At 40.0% G+C, this 26,988-nt stretch overlaps 1 protein-coding gene across 1 annotated transcript; it reads right to left on the bottom strand.

Annotated features, from left to right (window-relative positions):
• Positions 1 to 23,695: 23,695 nt before the first annotated feature.
• On the bottom strand, positions 23,696 to 26,581 carry LOC109237579 (F-box protein At5g07610-like). Its single transcript, XM_019403900.1, has 2 exons — positions 24,209 to 26,581; positions 23,696 to 24,103 (listed from the first exon to the last, which is right to left on the bottom strand). The coding sequence occupies exon 1, from the start codon at positions 26,444 to 26,446 to the stop codon at positions 25,229 to 25,231; it is 1,218 nt and encodes a 405-aa protein (XP_019259445.1). The 5' UTR covers positions 26,447 to 26,581; the 3' UTR covers positions 23,696 to 24,103; positions 24,209 to 25,228.
• Positions 26,582 to 26,988: the final 407 nt, after the last annotated feature.

The following is a 26,988-nucleotide window of genomic DNA, read 5'->3' as shown; positions in this document are numbered from 1 at the left end:
TTATGTGATTGATATTGAGGTGACGCACATGCAAGGTAACGGGCATGTGGGCATGCACCGTGTAAATTGTAATTTAGTCGATTCCATGGAGTTGTGTAGCTATCTTATCTGAACATTTCTAATGTACTCTATGTGTTAGAGCACTTGAGTTGTTATTGATGCTGGAATCATGTTTAGGATATATACTGGTATTATTGGAACCTATAGTGGTCGTTATTTGATGTTGAGTTATTTGCTTAATTGCAGTTATGTACTCAGTCGCATTCATCATTACATATCATATCTCAGTCTCTATTATTGTACATTGTCACATCTCATATCATTGATTTGGGCTGCTCAGCATAAATGTTATGAGCAGAGAGACTAGAGAGATTGATGACTGAGTGAGGCCGAGGGCCTGATTGTGAGGATATTGATACTATAGCACATGAGTTGTCCATGCGGATTCTGATATTGATACTTTAGCACGTGAGTTGTTCGTACAACACATGAGTTTTCTGTGTAGCACATGAGTTGTCCGTGCAGCACGTGAGTTGTCCGTGCAGCACGTGAGTTATCCGTGCAAATTCTGATAATGATACTATGGTAGGTGAGTTATCCATGCAGATTATAGCGCTTGGGCTGTAGGAGCCCCTTCGGAGTCTGTACACACCCCTTGTGAGCGCGGTTGATTATATTGAGAGATGGATCTTCCCAAGGACATGGATCTTGTCCGAAGAATTTGTATACCTGGAGATGGATCTTCTCTATGTGGCCGGATTAGCCTTCCTCGGTACTGAGTGACTGATGATCAGTGATGTATATATTTCGGGATGAATCTTCCCTGGCCGTATGGGATATATAAAGTACCGAGTGGTTGAGCATTGATGAGCGGAAAGTGTGAGACAGTGATATTGAGTACTCTAAGATTGTGCGTACATGATTTATCTATGAGATACATGGCATTGGCATACACACATGACATACAGGCATAGAGATACATTTTCCTCATGCTGTACGGTATCACGTCATTCATGACTTTTTACACACATTGATATGTGCGCATAGAGGGGTATTTCACACTTGTTATCTGGAAAGAAAATGAAATAGCTTGTTTATTGTGGAAGGAATTTTTGGGAAAAATTACAGTTTTCAAACTATCTCATATTTTTCGACGATTTCGGTAAAAGAATTGGATTTTCACTGATATTCTTGAAAAGTTGAACTATTTTGGGAAAACGGTGGAAAAGCTGAGCATTTTATCTCTGAGTTACTTTCTTTTTTGTAAGCTCTATGTTGTTATGAATTGTTGTTGGCTACTGGTGTTGGACCCGACCTATATTCCAGCTCGTCACTGCTTTCAACCTAAGTTTAGGTTTGTTACTTATTGAGTACATGAGGTCGGTTGTACTCATACTACACTTCTGCACATTGCGTGCAGATGTTGGCTGCTGTTGCGGCTATGTTCGATGGTAGCTGGATTTGAAGGTATACTTGCGTCCCTGTTGTAGCTGCCTCTTGTTCATGATAGCCTTAGATTTATAAAACTCTGTTTATGTACTTTTCAAATAGAAGATGTATTTACTTCATATCAGCTTTGTAAACTCTATTCTTAGAAGCTCATGATTTGTACTACCAGTCCTTGGAAAATATATAAGATTCAGATAATTTCTCTTGATTAATTGTCCTGTTAAATATTATTGAAACTAGTTAGTTATTAGTTAGCTTACCTAGCAGGTTGGGTTAGGTGCCATCACGACTAGTGGATTTTGGATCGTGACATCCATGCAGCACGCGAGTTATCCGTGCGGATCTAGATATTGATACTATAGCACATGAGTTGCCCGTGCGGATCCAGATATTAATACTATAGCACGTGAGTTGTCCGTGCAAATTCAGATATTAATACTCTAGTACGTGAGTCGTCCGTGCAACACGTGAGTTGTCCGTGCGGATTACAGTGCTTGGGCTGAAGGAGCCCCTTCGGAGTCTGTACACCCCTAGTGAGCGCAGTTGCTAGCAGTTGTTATGTTTGGGCTGGATCTACCATGTACAGTACTAAGTGACTGAGTGTGTCGAGTGATTGAGCGTGATGAGTGAAAAGTGTAAGACAGTGAAATTGAGTGCTTTGAGAGTGTGAGTACATGAGTTCATCACCGAGATACATTGCATTTGACGTGCGTACTTGAGATACATGTATAGAGATGCATTTCCTTCTGCTTCCTGATTTTGGTGACATTCATGATTTCACTTGTATATTGACATGTGGGCATAGAGATGTATTTTCCTCATGCTATCTGAAAATGAAACATCTTATTTATTGTTGAACAGTTTTTTTTCGGAAAAATCGCAGTTTCAAACTTACTCATATATTTTTGGGGATTTCGATGAAAGATTTGGAATTTGCTGTTATACTTGAAAAGCATACATATTTTCCGTAATTGTGAACGAGCTGAGTTATTTCTTGTACAATCTGTATAATATTGTTATGAGCTATTGCTGGTTATTTGAGTTAGACTCTGGCCCTTGTCCCAGCTCGTCACTACGTTCAACCTAATATTAGGTTTGTTACTTATTGAATACATGGGATCGGTTGTACTCATACTACACTTCTGCACATTGCGTGCAGATGTTGGATGTTGATGTTATTTGTACTCTTGGGGAATTCTTTGTATAAAAGAATATAAATCTCATTAAATTGGATAGTTGGTTATTGGCCTACCTAGCTAATTGGGTTAGGTGCCATCATGATTAGTTGGATATTGGGTTAAGCCTATACGTAACTGAGATTAAGTTCGATCCATTGATGTTTACTGCATAATAAGGCTAAAACTCACTGAAGCCTTTTTTTTTTTAATATAAGCAGAGGCAAGGGTTCGAACCCTTGATGCATGTTGTCAAGCGGTGTCACTGATAAACTAATTGTACCATGCTTTTTGTTTTGCAGTTTCTTGGTATATTTAATAAATAGTTTCAACAAATTGATATTACATGACACCGTTTGGATGAAGGTAAATCCCGCCTTTGTCTATATATGTGTTTAATTCTTACTTTACCCCTCACAAGTTGAACTCTTTCATACTTTTGCAAAAAGATGAATAGGTTAGGGGTAAATACTAAAAAAAAATAAAAGTACACAAAGCAGGTAAAAACAATAAAGAATTGATGTTACACCGTTATCATGTCATTCAAAGGATTTCTATAGAAATCTTCTTAAAATGTGAGATCCCTAATTTTGAAATAGATGATCTGCTACAACACATAAAAATGACTCGATGGTGTAAAAACTCCTTGGTTGTTTATAACCTAAACTCGAAAGTAAAACATATGTTAGTGTTGCGACATGCTAACAGTCCAGGATTTGGATATAAGAAAGAGAATCTTACAAAAATGTTTCAAATTAGTTCCAACTTACCAATCTCTAGTCATTAATCATAGACTTCCTAAAACTAGCCAAACACATATAAAAATTAAAAATCCAAATAAATAAGTTTGTTTCTCTCCAAGAATCATACGCAAAAAATTTCTTCCATATTTTAAAGTGTGATCAGCAACATTAAATTCAAGACGAAAAAAAAAATTTCATTGATGAGGTAGCAGGAAGGTAATAAGTTTCTTAAATCGATGATATCGTAATCTTCTTCCCTCCTTTTACGGAAAGATAATTTTCTTCCCTCCTTCCCTCCTTTTTATGAATTGACTAATTTTTGTAATAAGTTATTTAAAAATGGACATAGCTGATAGTTTTCGTATAGTAATAAATAAAGATTGAGACAGACATACTTCATTATCATGCACATCGCGTCCATATTTCAATCTACAAAAGAATTTTGTATCTTTCTTCCAAATATTCGAATTTCAGTTGAAATGAAAAAGTAGCAGCAAATGGAAATAAGTTGTCCGGATTAAGATCTGAATCTACATAAGAAGGTTTTTCTCCCAAATATTCCAACATCAAAGAGAATAAAATGGAAATAACAAATGAAACTTGTAGGGATCAGGATTCGAATTTACAAAAGATTTTTTTGTCTTTCACCCAAATATTCCAATATCAAATTTAAATGAGAAATAGTTCAAAATATGGAAATAACAAATGTAGCTTGTCGGGATCAGGATTTGAATCTGGAGAGGAATTTTGTGCCTTTCTCCCAAATATCCCAATATCAAATTGATGAAAAATGCTGGGTGTGGGGGGGGGGGGGAGATTTGGAAAGAGAAAGTGACAATTGTTGGGAGCAGCATGTGGTCACTCCCCAACCACCATCTATCACCCCTTTTAAAACAAAAAAGATAAAAATGTAACCATCTCATTCACGCTCAAGCAAATACCTTAGTAGCCTCCCTTATTTTCTTTTATGATTGGTGATGTTCAAGTCACCGGCTTGTACCCATTTGGACTATTGCACTAATATATGCTACCTCCCTCATACCAGGGGCGGATTTATAGTCTATTTTACGAGGCAGATGAACCAATGATCTCTTCGTCAAACTAAATATTTTATGTACATATTTTCTAGAATTGATCTAATATTGTCTGCTGGCACTCATGCTTCAAAGAGGCTAAATGGTACAATTGGTTAAATGTTGAATTATTTACCTAGAGGACTATGGATTTGTATACGGTCAAAATCGTATGCCTCCGATTTGTAGGCCCAAGTCCAGGCGCGGTCGAGTTCGAGACCGGCTGACCAGAACTGAGCTCGGAGCCAGAGTGCGATGCCCGGGGATGGGAGTGCGAGGAGTACCGGGGCCAAGTATGCTCGACCCCAAAATAGTACCGTTGTGGATCTGTACTAGGACGAGCTAGATTCCTGCCACGTCCCCAAAGTCATGGCGGAAATCCCGGAATAAGGTTGTACAATTTCGTACTAGGCGGTTAGATAGCTGTATCAAGAATATTCGCTACTGTAAATAGAAATATTCCTTATTTGGGGGTTCCCCTATTATATAAAGGGGACCCCAATAATTTGTAACATCTCTGATCACTGAGAAAAGAATATACTCTACCTTTTTTGCCTGCTTTTCCTCAGCATTGTCCTTTAGCTCTATTGTTCTTACTTTGCTTTTATTATTGTTCTTATTATATCAAGCTTACCTCGAGGTCTCTGAGCTCGAGGTCATTGCTGTTGAGTAACATTGGTTTGATTCACTTTTCTCTTTCATTTTTACTTCATACTTCTTGATTATTAATTGGTATTGAACTAAATCACGTATCTTTAAAATCACAAATCAAATTAACTGTTACTTGTATTTTCGAGGTAAACAGTTTGGCGCCCACCGTGGGGATAAAGATAATAGTGATAATTTCTTTACTGATTCTCGTTACACACATTATCTTTACACCCTTTCTTGTCAAGATTTTTTTGATTCTCAGGCTTAAACATGTCTAGTACACAAAACGCACCTGTTCATAACAATGAGGGTCTTGGAGAAAACAACAATGTATGGGTCGGTGTACCACCGGTAAACCTTGGGGAAGTGCCAAACATGGAACCAGTTGATGTTGGTTCTCATATTGCTATAAACACCATGCTAGGCACAGACACCGAAGGGAGTGTACGCAGGGACGCTCGACCAGGGGACCAAGGAACACCAGGAGTAGGAGATGGGGGAGTCAGCCTCCAAGTGATATTTGAGATGTTGCAGGCTCAGCAAATTGCCATCGCTCAACTTTAAAAGTCAAAATAAGACCCCGAATGTAGCTGAACATGAAAACAATCGACGCGCTGAACCAACGCCAAAAGGGCCAAATGGAAACGACTCGGGGCTGACCCCACCATTATGAAAATGCTCGAAGAGCTCAGTAAAAGGATCGAGTCCGGAGAAAAGAAAATTGAGGATAACGATAAGAAGATGGAGACGTATAAGTCCCGTGTAGACCAGATACCGGGGTGCACCTCCTGTTTTGAAAGGTCTAGATGCCAAAAAGTTCATCATTCCCTCAGAGCGCAGCCCCGATGCCCATTCCTAAGAAATTTCGCATGCCCGATATACCTTCATATAACGGGACAACCGACCCCAACGAACATATTACTTCATACACTTGTGGGATCAAAGGAAATGACTTAAACGATGATGAAATCGAGTCAGTGTTGTTGATACCCAATTTTTTTCTGTATATTTTTTTATATGCGAAATATCTTTAAAATAGCATATATATGCGCATTTATAAGTATATCCAAGCATTTTTACTATTTTTTCCATAATTTTAAGGTTTTTAAAATGATTTATTCCCCTTTGGTAGTTTATTTATTGGAATTTTATATTTATGCTAAAATGTAGCTAACATAATTTTTGTATATTTTATAAATTTATTTGGTATTTTTAAAGCTAAATTGCATATAATTGCAATATTAGCCTATTTTAAGATTTAATTGCATTTTATACTTACAAAATTGAGTCCGGTATTTTTAATCTAATATTTATATATTATTAATTAATTTAGTATCTTGAATTTATTTCCAGAAAATATTTTACTATTTTAAATAAGTAAGGGAAAATGGATATTTAAATGCTAGCCTGTTTTTTTTTCAATTTTGGCCAGATTTGGCACCTCTAAACCAACCCAATTTTAATTTCAATTACCCAGCCCAACTCCTAAAATTACCCGACCCACAACCATTCTACATAACCCGCCTGGATCCCCCGTTTAGGCCGTTGATCAAAATGATCAACGACCACGTTTTAATCTTTCCTTTTTAATTTACCCTTACCCCCCAAAATCCTAATCACTTTCACCAACCAGCCGCCTCTGAACCCTCCAGTCTCTCAAACTCTCTTGAATTTTTTCAAACCCTAGCCATCATCTCCGCCCTGAAAGCCACCAGAATCTATGGCTTCCAAGGTTATGGAGGCCCTATACCCACCTCTTATTGCTCCTACATGCCTGGTCCCTGAAGATTCAAGGCCTGACCACGACGAAGTTTGGTCCAGGCTCCGTTCGATTCGAGTTCCACGGTCATCTCCGGCCTTGCTCCGGCGCATCATGGTTGCTCGAGCCTGACTTTGACCTCTCCGACTTAGATCGTTGACCTTTCAAAGCCTTTCTCATTTCTAGGGTTATTCTGAAACCCTAACCCTTCGAGGTTTTCTCCAATTCCTTTATCCGTTATGTATCTATGCTTTCCCTAAGTTTTCAAATGATTTCTCTGGTTTTTCTTGCAAAAATTACTTTCAAATCCATTTCTTTTCCGATCTAGGGTTTTCTGAAAAGTTTTACATGTTTCTCTTTTCTTTTGTGTGTATTTGCCTCTACTATGTTCTTATATTTTCTCTTACCATGTTCTTATATGCTTCTTCTGCTATATTTTCCTATACTGTGTTCTCGTATGCTTTCTCCACTGTATCTTCTCTACTGTGTTCTGATATGTTTCTCCTAATATATTTCCATTACTATTTTCTTAGGTTTCCTTATTAAACTTCTCAGCATGTTTCTGCTACTGATCTTATCATTTTTTCCATTTTTTTTGTTTCGTGTTAGTTTCTTTTACTCTATTTTTCTTTGAGCTCCTCTACTGTGCTCTGCATGTTGCCTTTCTATCATGTTTCTCACGAGTGTCAGTTGCTGAGAGGAACATGGTAGAGGTTTCAGTTCTTTATGAGACCTCTGAACCAGCTTTTGCTAAACTCTTCTAAGAACTGTACATCGGATCCTTTGTATGCTGCTAAACGATACTTCTCATCTACTTTTGCTGACCTATGTAACAACTATGCTTTCGTGGTCTATTTTCTACTGATTTTTACAATAACACAACATCTTCTTTCATGCTTGACATGTCTATATGCTCTTTATATGCAATGAATTTCACTCTAAAATGGTTTTTAAATTTGTGATTAGCTCAGACTTCCTTTTGAGTATGTCTGATTGATTTTTCTTTCCTTGTTTGCTGATTCTCTCTGTGACTCGACCTAAGTTAAAACCCTTCTCAGCTTTTGCGACTTCGTTCATTCATGGGTCAGTAATTACAAGATCCTTGATTTTTTTATTTACTGGTTGTTAATTGATTTTCTTACCTTATTTGTACAACCGTGTACTTCAAAAACCCTGCCGTTAAATAAACTTTTATGTATTTGCCCTTAATTACATGCTTTGCACAAAGGCTTATTCAATTTCTTTCCTTAAATTATTTTACCCGTTTGAATCCGAGTCCCTTAATTAAAGGGAAGTCTTGTGTAATTGATGCTTAATTGACAATCAGTTCCTTAACTATTTTCTTAACTTATTTCTGCCTAGTTTTCAACACTATAAATGCACGACTCTTTGACACACAGCACACACGATTTACAATCCTTCACTTCATAATTCACAACCTCTTCTGAACTCATACTTACTCATAATAGTATTCTCTCTTTGCCTGCACTGTGGCCTGTTCACAAGACCTATTGCTTTTTCTCTATTTGTTTCTTTGAAACTGGTATGTCCTAATTTAAGCTTCAGCATCATCACAATGTGTTTATTTACAGCTTTTGTATCCATGTCTACTTTACTGCTTCTGCAGAGTTAAACATTTAAACTAGCATGTTGATTCCTTTCTGTTTGTTTGTTATGAACCCCCATTCCCCTATTACCCCTATGTGTTTTGAGTTATGACTTGAGGCATGGCAATGTAAGTTGTTGTCCATGAATTAAGTTTGATCCATGGGGATCTTAACCTCTAAACAATATGTGTTAACAGGCCTAAGGGTGTGCCAGCATCTCTCATTGCTGGGTATCCCCACCAGCCTGCTTTTGCCTCTAGCAACTCCCCATTCCCTATACCCTTATGTGTACTGATTTAAGCTGTTTCCCTTTTCCCTTTCCCCTTTCAGAATTCTGTTGACATGTGATTTTTGACCCTCCCCCAAATTTTACCCATTTTAGCATGTAAATATTTAGTTTAGACCTAATATCGCCATTTCAACTACTTTTTACTACTTTACTTTATTTTATTACAAGAAAATAAAAAAAATTACAAAAAATAGGTTTATTAATATTTTATAGTCATTTTTAATCTTAAAAAAAATTATTACAAAAATAGTACCCTATCTTTATTTTTATAATCTTGAAAACACAAAAAAAAAATAGTTCTATGTTTTATAGTTTAGTTCAATTAATTAAAATTAGTTTATATTTTTATATTATAATTGTACATAATTTAGAAGAAAGAATTAGTTTTAGGTTGGTTTATCCCGTTTTTATAAATCTTATAGTCCATTTTTTAGTCTTTGGCCCAAAATCCCTAGCCCATAGTTCCTAGGCCCATACCCCTAACCTAATCCCTACCCTATATAATACTACCTACACCACAACCACAGGAGATATACAAAAAATAACGCATATACTCGGAAAAATCAGAGGAGAGTGCCGCATAACATCCAAAAACGACCCCTGAACTTTTCCTTCTTCAGTCGAAGAACATAAGCAGCTCACGCCATCTGTTCACGCCGCTCCCTCCTCCCAAAATCCCTCTCCGGCGAGCTTCAGACCTTAACGCCATCTTCCCCATCCAATGACTATGTAACCCTTCACCAACTCAGCGAAAACAGACCCCTCCAGTTCCCCCATCGTTGTCTCTCAGTCAGCCGCGACACCATCACAGCAGCCCCCTCAACACCATCCATCGTCATCCCTTCACTCTTCTTCAAAGGTCACTATGAACACACCATAGCTTCAGTAGTGGGTCAGCCATGAAAACAGTTATCGGAGCAAGACAGAGGTTTGCTCGGGGTTTGCTGTCAGGGTTCCGATCGTGGCTCTATGCATCGTGAGTTTTGAAACAGTCAGTGTTATCTATTTAGAGGTCCGTTTCCCTTTCTCTTGAGCTTAGATCTTCATTTTATATCTGGTTTTGTATTAGATCATGACTGAGTTTGAATTAAATGTGAGTTTTGATTACTATATGTGTGGTATATTGATTTGTCCCTGTGTGAAAGCACTGCATCGTTAGATTCGTTTTTCCCAGTTTGTTTGCTTTTTGTTTCATAGGATTTGTCTTTATTTGGAAGCTCAGTTAGTTTGAAAATTAGAAACTGAGAACTTATGTATTACTACGCGCCTTACAAATTGTTTTGGTTTTAAAATATTGAGACTGTTGAATTGGGTGACCGCTGTGTGACTGATGAAATGGCAGAGAGGTCAAACGAGTATGCGTGTTCGGTTGAAATGGGTGGTGAAACTATAAAGAGGAGGAGGGAGAGGTTGTTGGAAGAACCAAGGCAGAGTGTATCTGAATCAGGAAAGTGATGCTTTTAATTTAGGCTTTTGAGAAGTTTTCTTTCGATACCAAAAAGAACAAAGGAATGTGAAGTGAAATCAGGAAGCTGGATAATGTAAATAGCATTGAAATTGGCGATGCAATAAGATATCAGTAGCTTATGACTTCGGATAATAATTGGTTTGGTTGGTTGAAATGTGAAGTAGTTCATCTGACTTTTATTTTTATCAATATAGATTCGGTAGTAGTATGTATTTATGATAATTGCATGGCCCATTAATAATTAAGTGGTAAGATGTGCGCCTTCTAGTTAAGTAGCATGCCTGAGTTAAGAGGTTTGCCTCTTGTTCAAGTGTGGACTTGAACTTGAGGCCCGAAGTCCTTAATCACTTTAATTAATAGCAATCCGTATTGTTAACCAATTAGGGCCCTTTAGAGACATTCCGTACTAAAAACAATAGTTACTTTAGGATTGGCCTTTAAATAAAAAGTGAGATGAGCCTCGCCAAACAAAACACACAAATTGCGGGGTCCTCATTAAATACTTTATTAAAATATTTAGAAATTCGGGACATGCCATTTAGCGAATCTTCATGGCTTCCCGCAAAGTTAATAAGACGCTAGCCACTTTAGGCGCGCTTTCAANAAACCTGTATTTTTGGATTTTGATTTTTATTGATTTTTCTTGTTATTTCATGAAAACATTAGAAAGAAGGAAACTATTTTTTAAGTTTAAAAACTATTTTATCTTCTTTTTTTTTTGGTTTTTTTAATGAAGGAACTAAAAGAAAATATTTTTTTGGATTTTTTGAAAAGTGGGGCCGGAACCGATGAGGTTTGCCTACGTCTCTCACATCCGGTGAGAATCAGACCCGCGTAGTTCGGTACTGATTTGCCAAAATCAAAACTATTTTGAACCGCAATTTTCTTTCTATTTTTTCCAAACAATTTTCTTTTTTCTATTTTTCTAAAAATACCCGCAGCATTTCGGTACTATTTGGGCATTGGGGTTTTTTCTAAAACAAATGGTTACCCTCCCTTAGTCCTAACACCGCTTATTTTCTCAATTTTCACTCATTTAGACGAGCCGGTCAACATGCAAATCCGAGCAAATAAATGCGCAAGTAGCACGTAAGATGCATCAGGATGGTCAATTTAGTTCAGGTCACTTGTCCAAGACGGACCCAACCCCTGTGTTGAGTCCCCTAAGTCAAATGCACATGATGCAAACAAACGTCCTACTGGGGATCCGGCATGAGGTTTTGTTCTTCTAGGTTGAAACTCTAGGTTTATTGGTCTAGACCTGGCTTACCCGAGCGGATAACTCGAGCAGAGGGGGAGGCAGCGTACCGGGGATACAGAAGCTCCGCCGGCTTTGCAACTTATCCAACCTCGTTCTAAATGGGAAAAGACTCTAAACAGAAGAGAAGCTACACGAAGTGCACCCTTCTCCATGATGTAGAAGACTCAGAAAGAGGAAGGGATTCGTGACAGTTTATATATACAATTTCAACAAATATCAAAGCGGTAAAACATTTAGCACATATAGCATGGAGCATGTAGAAAATTGGATAAAGCCAAATATAACAATTGTATTAAGCTCGAATTCTTGAACCCTGAATCGAAATTCTGGGTTCGTGTCCCCAGCAGAGTCGCCAGAGCTGTCACACCTCCTTTTTTACACACCTACCCCCGAAGGATAGTGTATAAGGGAGTTTTTCCATTTAAAGTGACATTATTCGAAATGGGATTATTTATTTATTTTTAAAGTCGCCACTTGGGATAGGTTTGGCTTTTGGTGTCCCAAGTCACCAGTTTAACTTAAATCCCAAGTCGAGGAAAATTCGACTTCCCAATTGGAGTCTGCGAACCAGAAATTCTGTTGACCCGAGGGAAGGTGTTAGGCACCCCCGGATCCCGTGGTTCTAGCACGGTCGCTTAAATTATTATAAAGGGCTAAAAATCTAATTTTGTACATGTTCAAACCTATAGTACAATTTTGTTTAACCGCTTTTAATTAGTTTTTATGAAAGTGAACGTCGTTTAAGAGCGTGTTTTTGGATCACGTCACATGAAATACACCCGGATCCTCGACACCTCTTATTCAACGTTTTGGGATTTGGATTTGGGTTGCATGAAATGCACACCCGAGTTTAGGAAAGTAATATTATTGAAAGCGCGCCTAAAGTGGCTAGCGTCTTATTAACTTTGCGGGAAGCCATGAAGATTCGCTAAATGGCATGTCCCGAATTTCTAAATATTTTAATAAAGTATTTAATGAGGACCCCGCAATTTGTGTGTTTTGTTTGGCGAGGCTCATCTCACTTTTTATTTAAAGGCCAATCATAAAGTAACTATTGTTTTTAGTACGGAATGTCTCTAAAGGGCCCTAATTGGTTAACAATACGGATTGCTATTAATTAAAGTGATTAAGGACTTCGGGCCTCAAGTTCAAGTCCACACTTGAACAAGAGGCAAACCTCTTAACTCAAGCATGCTACTTAACTAGAAGGCGCACATCTTACCACTTAATTATTAATGGGCCATGCAATTATCATAAATACATACTACTACCGAATCTATATTGACAAAAATAAAAGTCAGATGAACTACTTCACATTTCAACCAACCAAACCAATTATTATCCGAAGTCATAAGCTACTGATATCTTATTGCATCGCCAATTTCAATGCTATTTACATTATCCAGCTTCCTGATTTCACTTCACATTCCTTTGTTCTTTTTGGTATCGAAAGAAAACTTCTCAAAAGCCTAAATTAAAAGCATCACTTTCCTGATTCAGATACACTCTGCCTTGGTTCTTCCAACAACCTCTCCCTCCTCCTCTTTATACGTTTCACCTACCCATTTTCCAACCGTAACACACATACTCGTTTGCCTCTCCTGCCATTTCATCAGTCACACAGCGGTCACCACAATTCAACAGTCTCAATAATTTTAAAACCAAAACAATTTGTAAGGCGCGTGGTAATACATAAGTTCTCAGTTTCTAATTTTTCAAACTAACTGAGCTTCCAAATAAAGACAAATCCTATGAAACAAAAAGCAAACAAACTGGGAAAACGAATCTAACGATGCAGTGCTTTCACACAGGGACAAATCAATATACCCACACATATAGTAATCAAAACTCACATTTAATTCAAACTCAGTCATGATCTAATACAAAACCAGATATAAAATGAAGATCTAAGCTCAAGAGAAAGGGAAACGGACCTCTAAATAGATAACACTGACTGTTTCAAAAACTCACGATGCATAGAGCCACGATCGGAACCCTGACAGCAAACCCCGAGCAAACCTCTGTCTTGCTCCGATAACTGTTTTCATGGCTGACCCACTACTGAAGCTATGGTGTGTTCATAGTGACCTTTGAAGAGAGTGAAGGGAGACGATGGATGGTGTTGAGGGGGCTGCTGTGATGGTGTCGCGGCTGACTGAGAGACAACGATGGGGGAACTGGAGGGGTCTTTTTCGCTGAGTTGGTGAAGGGTTACATAGTCATTGGATGGGGAAGATGGCGTTAAGGTCTGAAGCTCGCCGGAGAGGGATTTTGGGAGGAGGGAGCGGCGTGAACAGATGGCGTGAGCTGCTTATGTTCCTTCGACTGAAGAAGGAAAAGTTCAGGGGTCGTTTTTGGGGATGTTAATGCGGCACTCTCCTCTGTAGTTTTTCCGAGTATAGGCGTTTATTTGTTGTATATCTCCTGTGTTTGTGGTGTAGGTAGTATTATATAGGGTAGGGATTAGGTTAGGGGTATGGGCCTAGGAACTATGGGCTAGGGATTTTGGGCCAAAGACTAAAAAATGGACTATAAGATTTATAAAAACGGGATAAACCAACCTAAAACTAATTCTTTCTTCTAAAATTATGTACAATTATAATATAAAAATATAAACTAATTTTAATTAATTGAACTAAACTATAAAACATAGAACTATTTTTTTTTTGTGTTTTCAAGATTATAAAAATAAAGATAGGGTACTATTTTTGTAATAATTTTTTTTAAGATTAAAAATGACTATAAAATATTAATAAACCTATTTTTTTGTAATTTTTTTTTATTTTCTTGTAATAAAATAAAGTAAAATAGTAAAAAGTAGTTGAAATGGCGATATTAGGCCTAAACTAAATATTTACATGCTAAAATGGGTAAAATTTGGGGGAGGGTCAAAAATCACATGTCAACAGAAGACGAAGAGGAATTCCTTACTCCTCAAACCTTTGTCGTTCCTGAAGAGTTCGAAGCAACCAAGTCAGCTGTCGGGGAACTAGAGTAGGTCATACTTATCGAATATCTGCCCGAGAGAAAGGTATACCTGGGAACGGGATTAACCTCCGAACACAAGAAAAAATTCTTTCAATTTCTTATTGATAATATGGATTGCTTTGCTTGGTCCCACTTAGATATGACAGTGATTCTACCGGAAATCACCACACATCGCCTAAGTACCGATCCAAGGTTCAAACCAGTGAAGCAAAAAAGGAGGCCTCAGTCTGAGGTAAAGCATGCCTTCATAAAGGACGAGGTAACCAAACTTCTTAAAATAAGGTCTATTCGGGAAGTAAAGTGCCCCGAGTGGCTAGCCAACGTAGTTATAGTTCCTAAAAAAGGAAACAAACTTAGAATGTGCGTATAAGGACTTGAACAAGGCATGTCCAAAAGATTCTTTTCCCTTGCCAAACGTCGATCATATGATCGATGCCACAGCTGGAAACGAGAACCTAACCTTTCTCGATGGCTACTCCAGGTACAATAAGATTCAGATGAACCCGGAGGACCAAGAAAAAACTTCGTTTATTACTAAGTTTGGAATTTGTTGTTACAACGTAATGCCCTTCGGGCTAAAAAACGCAGGAGCTACGTACCAACACCTAGTTAACAAAATGTTCGAAGAACAAATAGGTAAAACGATGGAAGTTTATATTGATGATATGTTGGTTAAGTCCCTGCACGGAGAGGACCATTTAGTTCATTTGCAGGAAACATTTGAAATCTTGAGGAAATACAATATGAAGCTTAACCCAGAGAAATGTGCCTTCGGAGTTGGCTCGGGAAAGTGCCTCGGCTTTATGGTGTCAAATCGGGGTATCGAAATCAACCCCGATAAGATCAAGGCTATCGAAGATATCACGATCCTGGATAGTGTGAAGGTCGTGCAAAGACTAACGGGGCGAATAGCTGCCTTGGGTCGATTCATTTCGAGGTTGTTGGATCAGAGTCATCGTTTCTTCTCCTTGCTCAAAAAGAAAAAGGACTTCGCATGGACCCCGGAATGTCAGCAAGCCTTAGAAGAATTAAAGCGATATCTGTCGAGCCCGCCTTTGCTTCATACCCCGAAGGTAGATGAAAAACTTTATCTATACTTGGCAGTGTCCCAGATAGCGGTAAGTGGGGTACTAGTTCGAGAAGAGCAAGGTACGCAATTTCCTGTTTACTACGTAAGTCGTACCCTAGGAGATGCTGAAACTAGGTACCCTCACTTAGAAAAATTAGCACTTGCATTGATAAGCGCATCTAGAAAGTTGAAGCCATATGTTCAATATCATCCCATATGCGTATTAACCACTTACCCCCTTCAAAATGTTTTGCATAAGCCCGAGCTATCGGGCCGGTTGGCCAAACGGGTCGTCGAGCCTAGCGGGTACGATATCGAGTATTAACCCCGAACGGCCATCAAGTCTCATATCCTAGCTGACTTCGTGGCCGATTTCATGCTGACCCTCGTACCCGAAGTAGAGAAAGAACTCATGTTAAGCTCTAGTACAACATAGGGGGTATGGACCCTCTTCACATATGGTGCCTCGAATGTGAAAGGGTCTGGGCTTGGCATTGTCTTGAAGCCACCCACAGGTGATATTATTAGGCAGTCTATTAAAGTTCCAAGATTAACTAACAATGAGACCGAGTATGAGGCTATGATTGCAGGTCTTGAGCTAGCTAAAACCTTGGGAGCAGAAATCATCGAGGCCAAGTGCGATTCTCTATTGGTTGTAAACCAAGTAAACAAAAGTTTCGAGGTTCGAGAAAACAAAACGCAACGGTACTTGGATAAACTATAGGTAACTTTGCACCACTTCAAGGACTGGACTCTGGATCATGTGCCTCGAGAGCAAAACAGCGAGGCTGACGCGCTTGCCAATCTGGGATCTTTGGTCTAAGAAGCTGACGTCGTCCTAGGGGCCATTGTCCAATTATCAAGGTCTGTGGTAGAAGAGGGTCATGCCAAGATAAATTCAATAAGTCTAACATGGGACTGGAGGAATAAGTATATTGACTATTTGAAAATGGAAAACTCCCATCAGACCATAAAGAATCGAGGGCCCTACGAGCCAAGGTTGCTAGGTTTGCATTGGATGAAGATGGAACATTGTATAGGAGAACGTTCGATGGGCCATTGGTGGTATGTTTGGGGCCAGGGGACACCGATTATGTCCTTCGAGAAATCCACGAAGGCACTTGTGGGAATCACTCCGGCACCGAGTCCTTGGTTCGCAAAGTTATCAGAGCAGGTTACTATTGGGATAACATGGAAAAAGATTCCAAAGAATTTGTTAAAAAATGTGATAAGTTTCAATGGTTTGCACCGATGATCCATCAGCCCGGAGAACAGATTCATTCGGTCCTATCCCCGTGGCCTTTCATGAAATGGGGGATGGATGTAGTCGGCCCTCTACCAACGGCCCCAGGTAAAGCTAAATTTATTCTGTTTATGACTGATTATTTTTCTAAGTGGGTGGAAGCACAGGCCTTTGAGAAGGTCAGAGAAAAAGAAGTTATCGACTTTATTTGGGACCACATCATATGCCGATTCAGGATACCTGCCGAGATCGTGTGTGACAATGGAAAATAATTCATCAGCAGCAAGGTGACGAAGTTTCTCGAGGCACACTAAATAAAGAGGATCTTATCGACACCATACCATCCAACTGGAAACGGACAAGCCGAGTCAACAAATAAAACTATCATTCAAAACTTGAAGAAAAGATTGGACGATATGAAAGGGAAATGGAGAGAAGTTTTACCCGAGGTCCTTTGGGAATATCGGACGATATCGAAGTCTAGCACAGGGGCTACCCCGTTTTCTCTAGTATATGGCTCTGAGGCCCTCATCCCCGTCGAAGTTGGAGAACCCAGTGCTAGATTTCGACATGCATCGGAGGAGTCAAATCACGAAGCCATGAATTTTAGCCTCGATTTATTAGATGAAAAGCAAGAAGCAGCGCTTGTTCGGATGGCCGCACAAAAGCAAAGGATCGAAAGATACTACAATAGAAGGACCAACCTTCGACACTTTGGAATCGAGGACTTAATTCTACAAAAGGTCACCTTCAATACTCGAGACCCTAATGAAGGGAAATTGGGCCCAAATTGGGAAGGACCGTACCGAGTCCTCGGAGTTATCGGTAAAGGATCTTACAAACTTAGCACAATGGGAGGTGAATAACTGCCAAACAATTGGAACATATCACTACTCAAACGATATTGCTGCTAAGGTATGACTTTATACTTTTTGTTCATTCGAGTTTAAAACTAACTTATTACAGATTCTCGATCGAGGCTATCGAAGGCACGCGATCTCGAGGACACCCTGCGAAGGCCTTAGGTTTTAAAGCATGTGTTGCACTCTTTTTCTCTTAGATCGGATTTTGTCCCAAATGGGTTTTACCGGCAAGGTTTTTAATGAGGCAACAATTATGTGCTACCTAAGGAGAACTCAACAGTATCCAAGGCTTCTTTTCAATCAACCTCGAATACTGGGGGGCATCACCCTCGGAGGTTATATTTTCAAGGAAAATACTACACGCCTAAGAAGGTCTCGATAGGAAAACTTTGTAATGGGCCAAACGGTCAGATGGACCGTGTCCATATAGAATAGGCGAGCCCTGGCGGCAAATCATGTATGTATGTATTAATTATTTGAAGAAGCATTCTGTTAATATAAAAACGCTTTGTGTCTCAAAGAAGTCTATTGTTATACGAGCGCTACACTTATAATCCTACGGGAAACGGCTCAAGAGCCAAAGCATAAAACCACCCCTGAATACTCGGGGACTGTCATCGACAGTCGGTACATCCGAGTCATCGAAAACTCGGACTCACAAGACCTCAAAGAGGCACCCCCTCGAAACAAAGGCCAAGGTCAGTATGCTCGGGGACTAACTTTTCGAACAAGTTCGAAAAGTTATCGGGAAACAAGTCTAAGTAACATACCCGAAGGCTACGCCCGTATTAAAGACTATGGTCATATGAAGGCTATGGCCAAAGTAATGCGGCTCGGAGACGTCCGACTTTCTCCATAAAGTAAAGGCCTTCAAACACATTGTAAGAACCGGTTAAATCAGGTTACCCTCGGCAAAAGCAAAATATAGTGGGCTTCGATAAATTCAGCCCCCAAATAAATGGGCTTCGATAAATTCAGCCTCGAATAATTTAAAGGCTTCGATAACATTATCCCTCGATAAAACCTCAAGAGGTATTTGATTATCAGTATACAAACAAGGTCACGATACGTCGAACCTTCGAAAAAACCAACGGGTAAAAAAACACATGCTAAGGCATAATTAAATTCTCACTAAGTCTTTTAGCCGAAATGAGGGAAAAATTATATAGCCATTCTAGAGGCCAAATCGGCCCAACTTAAAGAGCTTAAGGGCCGATTTATAAGAGCCCAAGGGCCAACTTCGAAAGGCTTAAGGGCCAAAACTTATAGTTCGAGACTCCGTTCTCACTCGACCCAAACTCAAGAGTCACTATATCCCGAGCTCACATAGGATTGATTTAAACTTAGCCCGAGGATTATTATATCTTTCGATAAAAACCTAAGGGTTTCTAATGTTCTGAATCCGAATCAATACTCGGACCCATTGTTTGAATTATCAAATTCTTCCACAAATGAAAACAAATTCAACACAAGTTGAGGATAGAGCGAAAGATACTTTACAAAACATGTTTACAATGCCCGCATGGGGCCCTTGCACAGAAAAGAAAAAGAGAACCTAATCTATTTTCGGGGTCATATCCCCGGGAGTGCCATCCTCAGGAACTGCATCTTCGGCAGCTCTATCTTCAGGAGCCTCTTCTCCCTGGGGAACATCTTCTTCACCTTCCCCGTCCCCGGAGCCACTCTCTACATCCTCATCATCGGAAGAGGCAAGAAACCTGGCATCGGCTTCCCGCGCCTTTGCCTCGGCTATCTCCTCGGCAAGGTTGAACCCTCGGGCATGGATTTCTTCGAGAGTCTCTCTACGGGCCTGGCACTTGGCCAAGTCATTACTCCGTTTTTCCCAGTCGGAGGCCTCCCTCAACTCAGCTTGAACGGCCGCGACGTCCCTTAAGTACATGGCAGTGGATTTATCGGCCGCAGCCTTTGTCTTCTCAGCTTCAGCCTTAGCCTACACGGCTTCAGCCCGAGCTCTAGTGAGCTCTGCCTCTAACTCCTAAATCTTCTTGGCTTGAGCCAGACCCTTCGCTTTAATGCCTTGAAGCTGAGTTTCAGCCGAGGCCAGTTGGGCTGTAACAGCTTCCTTATCGGCAGCGAGTCGATCCATGTTCTTCTTTCACCTATGGCAATCAGCTTTAACTTGATCAACCTCGCTCTGAATCTGCCCAATCATCGCCAACTTTTGCTGCAGCTGAGATATCGAAGTGTTAGCCTCCGAAATAGGGCCAAGAAGACCGTACCCTGTTAATATCATGGCTACCTACTCATCTAGCTTGGCGCCTTCTCTTCGCCCGAAACTTTCTTGAGCTCGGCCTCACATTGGCCCAGCTCAGCTCTAAACGCCTATACGTGAAATGAAGATATATCAGTCGAAGGAAAAGAAAGAAAGAGAAGAATACGAAAATGAAAGTAAGTGTTTACTCGAGAGAGGAGATGTTGGGCCTCTTCGAAGAGGGTGGATGCATCGTTAAGGTCGGCAGTATCATCGACCCCTGCAAAGCAACCCTGAAAGGGATTTTTTTCAAGGACCTTGTTTGGATCGGGCATACGCAGGGCATTAGCTTCTTCTATTGCCTCCTCGGAATAAGTTGGCAAAGAAAGGGAGTGACCTGTTGTCATGGCTCCGAGCTCGTCACTCGGGGCATTCTCGTTAGCGCCGGAGGTCTCCGCATTTGCCCCCTCCGGTATATTTGTTGAAGGCGGAGGAACGATCTCAACCTCCAGGGACACGGGGGCCTTACCCACATCTTTCTCTGGGGTTCCCTCACTACAAGATGAGGTCTCTAGTTCGGAGGGCTTGGCGGCCTCGATGGGTTTCCTGGATCGAGGCACCAGCGCCGACTCTTCACCGTCATTTTCTTCATCATCTGAGGAACAGTGGGCCGAATCTGCGCCTGTTTGAGCAAACCTCTTCCGCAGCCTTCGAGCAGGGGTTTTCCTATCTTGGGGGTCTTCAGGCTTCGAAACCGTTTTTCTTTTTTTGTCTTTCTCAGACTTCGAGATTGAAGACTTGGTCCCTTCCCCGGGTGGGGCCGGCCTCATCTCGGATGCATCTCCGAGGCTTGCGTAAGTAAACGTGAATAAGTTGATGCCACCAATATATGAGAAGTATTTGAAACTCGGGAAAAGCACTTAGCGTGATTCTTGGCCTCCCACTGGCCCTTCGATAATTCACGCCACTTGCGCTCATCGTAGGAGGAGGTGGCAGCTAATTTCCGGAACCAATCCTCGAGGTCCGGCACCGCGTAGGGCGCCCAGGCAGTGGCTGCCAAAAGAAAGGTAAAAGCATTATGAAATGTGAAACCGAAGTATGAATAGATTCCAGGAAAAAGAACTTCACTTACAATTAAAGTTCCACCTCTCCGGGAACGGCATTTTGTCCCTGGGGAGGACATCCAAAGTCCTTACTCTGATGAACCGGCTCATCCAACCTCGATCTTTGGTTTCTTTAGTACTGGCAAAGAGGGCTTTCGTTGTTCGACGTTGCATCTTGATAAGCCCTCGAAATAGCTGGGGCCGATATAATCGAATCAGGTGGCTGAGGGTAAATTCCAACCCCTCGGCCTTTTCAGAAAAGTAGCGCAGCATGATCACGATACGCCAAAAAGAGGGGTGAATCTGGGTGAGGGTGACTTCGTATGTTTTGTAGAAGTCAATCACCACTGGATCGAGGGGACCCAGCGTGAAGGGGTAAGTGTAAACACTTAAAAAACCCTCCACGTGGGAAGTAATGCTTTCTCCGGGGCTTGGGATCTGAACCACGACCTCATCTCCCCAGCCGCAGTCCTTCCTCACATCTTCAAGATGCTTCTCCGATATCAAACTAAGATATCGAGATGCATGTTCGCATCGGCCTGGGACATCGGGGGGATTTTTAATGCTAAAGTCCTTCTTACACACAAGGGCCGGGGGTGATCTCCTCAAGAGTTGGCGGCACCACCGGTTTGGCTGGCCGGGAGGTAGAAGAAGATGACGCTTTATCCTTTTTGGAGACCGTTTTGGACGTTCTAGCCATGACTTTAAGCTAAAGAATATAGGTTGTATCAGAATGTGGTGTTTTTTACAAGAACTTGACGTTTTCCGGCGCTTAAAGAGGCGGTGGAAACAGATGATTAAGAGAAAGAGATGAGGAAAAGAAAGATGTAAAAAGAGAGCAAAGTTCTTTACTCAAAGGAATAGCCTCATATTTATAGGAGGGCAACGACGGTTCGGCGACACTAGAGGCCGACCAATTCTGGCGTGCATTCAATGTTTTGGGGAAGTGAACCGACGGGACGTTTCAGTCACTTCGAATGCCTGTGTCACGCGAAGGACGTCATCATTAAAGACTTCGGGAAAACGAGGATCAAATCGTTTCTTATCATCAAACTCTAAGAAACGCGGGGACTATTTGTATACGGTCAAAATCGTATGCCTCCGATTTGTAGGCCCAAGTCCGGGCACGGTCCAGTTCGAGAACGGCTGACCAGACCTGAGCTCGAAGTCAAAGTGCGATGCCCGGGGATGGGAGTGCGAAGAGTATCGGGGCCAAGTATGCTCGACCCTGGAATAGTACCGTTGTGGATCTGTACCAGGATGAGTTAGATTCCTGCCACGTCCCCAAAATCATAGCGCAAATCCCTGAATAAGGTTGTACAATTCCGTACTAGGCGGTTAGACAGCTGTATCAAGAATATTTCCTACTGTAAATAGAAATATTCCTTATTTGGGGGTTCCCCTATTATATAAAGGGGACCCCAATCATTTGTAACATCATCTGATCATTGAGAAAAGAATATACTCTACCTTTTTCGCATGTTTTTCCTCAATATTTTCATTTAGCTCTATTGTTCTTACTTTGTTTTTATTATTGTTCTTATTATATCAAGCTTACCTCGAGGTCCCTAAGCTCGAGGTCACTGTTGCTGAGTAACATTGGTTTGATTCACTTTTCTCTTTCATTTTTACTTCATACTTCTTGATTATTAATTGGTATTGAACTAAATCACGTATTGTTACTCGTATTTTTGAGGTAAACAGGATCAATTCCTACCACGTCCCCAAAGTCATGGCGCAAATCCCAGAATAAGGTTGTACAATTACGTACTAGGCGGTTAGACAGTTGTATCAAGAATATTCCCTACTGTAAATAGAAATATTCCTTATTTGGCGGTTCCCCTATTATATAAAGGGGACCCCAATGATTTGTAATATCATCTGATCACTGAGAAAAGAATATACTGTATCTTTTTCGCCTGCTTTTCCTCAGCATTGTCCTTTAGCTCTATTGTTCTTACTTTGCTTTTATTATTGTTCTTATTATATCAAGCTTACCTCGAGGTCCCTGAGCTCGAGGTCACTGTTGCTGAGCGATTCACTTTTCTCTTTCATTTTTACTTCATACTTCTTGATTATTAATTGGTATTGAACTAAATCACGTATCTTTAAAACCACAAATCAAATTTAATTGTTACTCGTATTTTCGAGGTAAACAGGATCAATTCCCAATGATCTACCTCTACCTCATACTTCTTTTTACTCCATGTGACCAACGGCTAAGTCAGACCTTTAATTTTAAGATTTTTCTCTTCAAGGCATGAAATCCCAAAGAACTCTGCTAGGTGCAAAATTAAGTCATTATCCAACAATGGAACTTCAGCCATTGACCAAAGCAATGAATCATGAGCAACAAAGAAATTTTAAACAGCTATACATCTTCCAAGATTCTATATAATCCAACACCAGGTCATCTTTCACCAAATAAATGCTATGTCAAATGCCCCCTTAGATTATAATGGCAGTGAGGTCAAAAAATCATTTCACTTCTTGTTTTGCCTCTGTATTATTGGTGATAAGTACACCTACATCACACATGGAAGATTGGGATATGGTAAGAAGAAAAGGAGAAATAGTACCAAGTCATAGAACTTATTTGCCACAACATATTCTTTAGCTTAGTATTAAAACCAGTTGCACTGAGGATAATTGCAACAGATAAAGTTACAATTACAGCTGTGGCACCAAAACCATACTTGCAACGTTTCGAGAAGATGAACAGGAAGTAAATTAAAGGGTGTTGATCGAAAAGCTCAAACTCAATCTTTGACTTCCTTTGGATGCAACATGAAATGTGACCTAGACAGCAAATCAGCAATAAACAAAAAGTCTTAACAATGTACTTGCTAAGGATGGCTATGGCTAAAATCACCTTTAGTTAATTTATGTGATAAATGCAACAGATCGATTAGGCTACTCTAGGCCGATCTTCTCCTTAAGATTGCAGCAAATTTCTTAATGTTCCAAGATAATTCATTTCTTTGTTTGCAGAAGATGAATCCTTGAGAATACAGAATCTATGGCAAGATTGGAAATCTTTTTCTCCATTGAACAAGGGCATTGTGGTCGATTTGATAGGTGTAAGAGACAGGTAACGACCACATCCTCTACATCACACTGCCTGTGTGACTTGAGTAGAATATTTTACCTCTGCACAAGTCAAAACCAATTCAACTTAATGGTTTCTGCATTTGTGAATGGAAGCTATAAAGAATAGAAGATCAATGAAGCCAGAAACCCAAAATGCTGTATTACCAGATTATACACAGTAGGGTGGATCCCCTGCCAGAAAACTTGAGATCGCACTTAAACAGTTAGGTCATCAGCAACAAGTGTAGTACGATGAAAAATAAAAAGAAGACAATAGATTACCAATGTAATCATCTCTGCCAAACTCCTCTAGAAAATCTATGGGAAGGTATTCATAAGATACAATATAGGGCAAAACATGGCTCTCACCCTAACTGCCACTTCATGACCACAATCAAGTTTTTACTTCTCAAGTAAATGCGCAACTCTTTTACATGATCAAAGGTTGTCGATTTCCAATATACCACGCTTGGACTATTTGTCTTTGGATAAAAAGAAAGGAAACAGTGAAACCAATTATTCCTTTTAGTGGTTTCAACAAAGGAAGATAACAGAAATGTTTCTTTAATGGAGATGTAGGTAAGGGAACAGGATCATTCTTCTTTCCCCTCTTAAACCAGAGATAAAGAAGAAAATTTTCCTCAATATTCTATTCCCCCTTTAATTTATTTCTCTTCTTTATCGCCACCTTTCTGTTTGGATCATCAGTGACATCATGAAACTTGTGTGGAAATAGATTCATAGTTTTCAAGAAGTGCAAGAATGCAATCAAAGAAAATAACTCTCAGAACATGCAGCAAGCAAATCATAAATCATATACATAATCCACCTTGAAATTGCCAATGTACACTAAGTCATTTACACTTCAACTACACCAGCAGGGAACTAGTAGTTTATCAAACATAGGTACTTTACAAATGAAGAGAGCAACCACAGCTTTCAAATTTTGTTCTTCGCGAAAGAAAACTTAAGACTGCAACAGATACTATTCTCTGATGTACCATGCGATGAGGCTATTAAGCAGAAAAAAAAACCCAAGATTTATTTGCAGCAAATAGACCACATACATCATATGCAGGCGTCTTCAGTGATAAGTGACCACATCATTTGGCATACATGAATGAGGTCCATCTATCACCAGCTCTTTTCTTTAAGTAAACTTATATAAAAGAAGCCATAGCAGTATCAGACACAAGCCATTGTCTCAACATATTGGTGGGTGTCATACCATTCAAACACCGAAACATCTTCCCACATGACAGGGATCTTCGCTGTCCCTAAATCAGCAACCTCCTTGATAGTCATTCGACGAGCATCATATTCAATAATAACTTCTGGCATGCTTACCAAAAATCTTGATGTCTGTTCCTTGTCATCAACAATAACAGATATAACATTGCACGTTCGACGATTCACATCTAGTGAATCAAGTTCTTCACTCAACATCAGTGGATATGCAATATGCAGAGCACTAAGATCAACACGATACTTTACAAACCACTGACGATAATCACTCCCCAACTCGAGAACTTCAAAATTCATTGAACTAAAACCTTGTACCTCAATAAGATGCAAATGTCCACCAGACTGCCCAAAATACCTTATATTCCTTTTCAACAAGCCATTAGGAATTACAGTGCTAGGCATAGTTTTAAAGCACAAAGAATCCAAATCGAACCTTAAAAAGGACCCACCTTCACTAACCCAATGCATACAGCCATTCAAGGACACACCCTGAGCTAAAAAGAATTGCTTTATATCCAATATTTCCTTAGAATCTTTCCAAATTCCAGATTGTGATGAATATACAGAAAATTCATAAACCCCATTTGATTTCATTACACATACAATTCTATAACTATCAGATACAATTGGATCAAAAGCCATATTCATCACCACAATCTCAAAAGGCTTTGTATTTGGAAGTGGAATCAACCTATGCTGATTTGTACTGGGATTATAAACATAGCATACTTGATTTTCAGCACCCAAGTTGAAGTTAATACAGAACAATCCACTACAAGAATGTAAAGATTGAAGCTTTGAAGTTGTACACGTGGCAAGATTCTTGAATGCTAAAGGAATCATACTCATTTGGTTTTTAGGCATGCCGTTGAAAGGGATGAACTCCAAATGGTCATTTCCACAAACCCACCAGCAGAAAAAGAGTCCGTCAACTTTGCCGGAACTGTGTTTTCTCCGGCACTGAAGTCGACGGAAACTTTGGCTTGAAATAAGGGAAAACCAGTATTTACAGACGGTTTGGGACCGCAGAAGGGATTTTGGGGGTATCCGGAGGAAAATCTCCGTCAATAGATCAGCATTTCCGGTGATTTCGGTAACTGAAGCCGGAAAATCTGCCGACCGGTGACCGGAGATTTCATTTAAGGAACTTTCCGACATTCTCCCGCCAGAACCGGCCCTAGGATTGTGTCTTGGGACGGTTTCCGGGCGACAGAGATTTTTAGAAGGCGGAATTAGAGATTTTACGTAGTTAGGGTGTGTTTGGTAGGAAGGAAAACATTTTTCCAATTTTATCATGTTTGGTTGGCTTAAATATTTTGGAACGTATTTTCCTCATAAACTCATTTTTCTCCAATTGGAGGAAAATATTTTCCTTACTAAGAGAAGAGAAAACATTTTCCAAAACTCCTTCTCAATCTTCCCCACCCTATTCCTTCCCCCCCCCCCCACACCACTCACCCCAACCCCTATCCCCCTCACCCCACCCTCGCAAAAAAAAAAATAACCTTTTTTTTGTAATTTCAAATTTTTATTTTTTCCGTTTTTCTGCACCCACCACACTACCCCACCCCCATCCCCACCCCCACCCACAAAAAACAGTTTTCTTTTTTTACTTTTTTTTATAATTTTAAATTTCTATTTCTTTTTCGTTTTTCTGCACCCCAACCCCAACACACACACAAAAATAGTTTTCTTTTTAC

The sequence above is a fragment of the Nicotiana attenuata genome, unplaced genomic scaffold, assembly GCF_001879085.1.
Source record: "Nicotiana attenuata strain UT unplaced genomic scaffold, NIATTr2, whole genome shotgun sequence".
Taxonomy (NCBI): Eukaryota; Viridiplantae; Streptophyta; class Magnoliopsida; order Solanales; family Solanaceae; genus Nicotiana; species Nicotiana attenuata.
The sequence above is the reverse complement of the archived record's forward strand: the minus strand, read 5'-3'. Positions and strand labels throughout refer to the sequence as shown.

Bases quoted from the DNA above. Each gene is read 5' to 3' on its own strand.
- LOC109237579 (XM_019403900.1), bottom strand. From the start codon at position 26,446: ATGTCGGAAAGTTCCTTAAATGAAATCTCCGGTCACCGGTCGGCAGAT.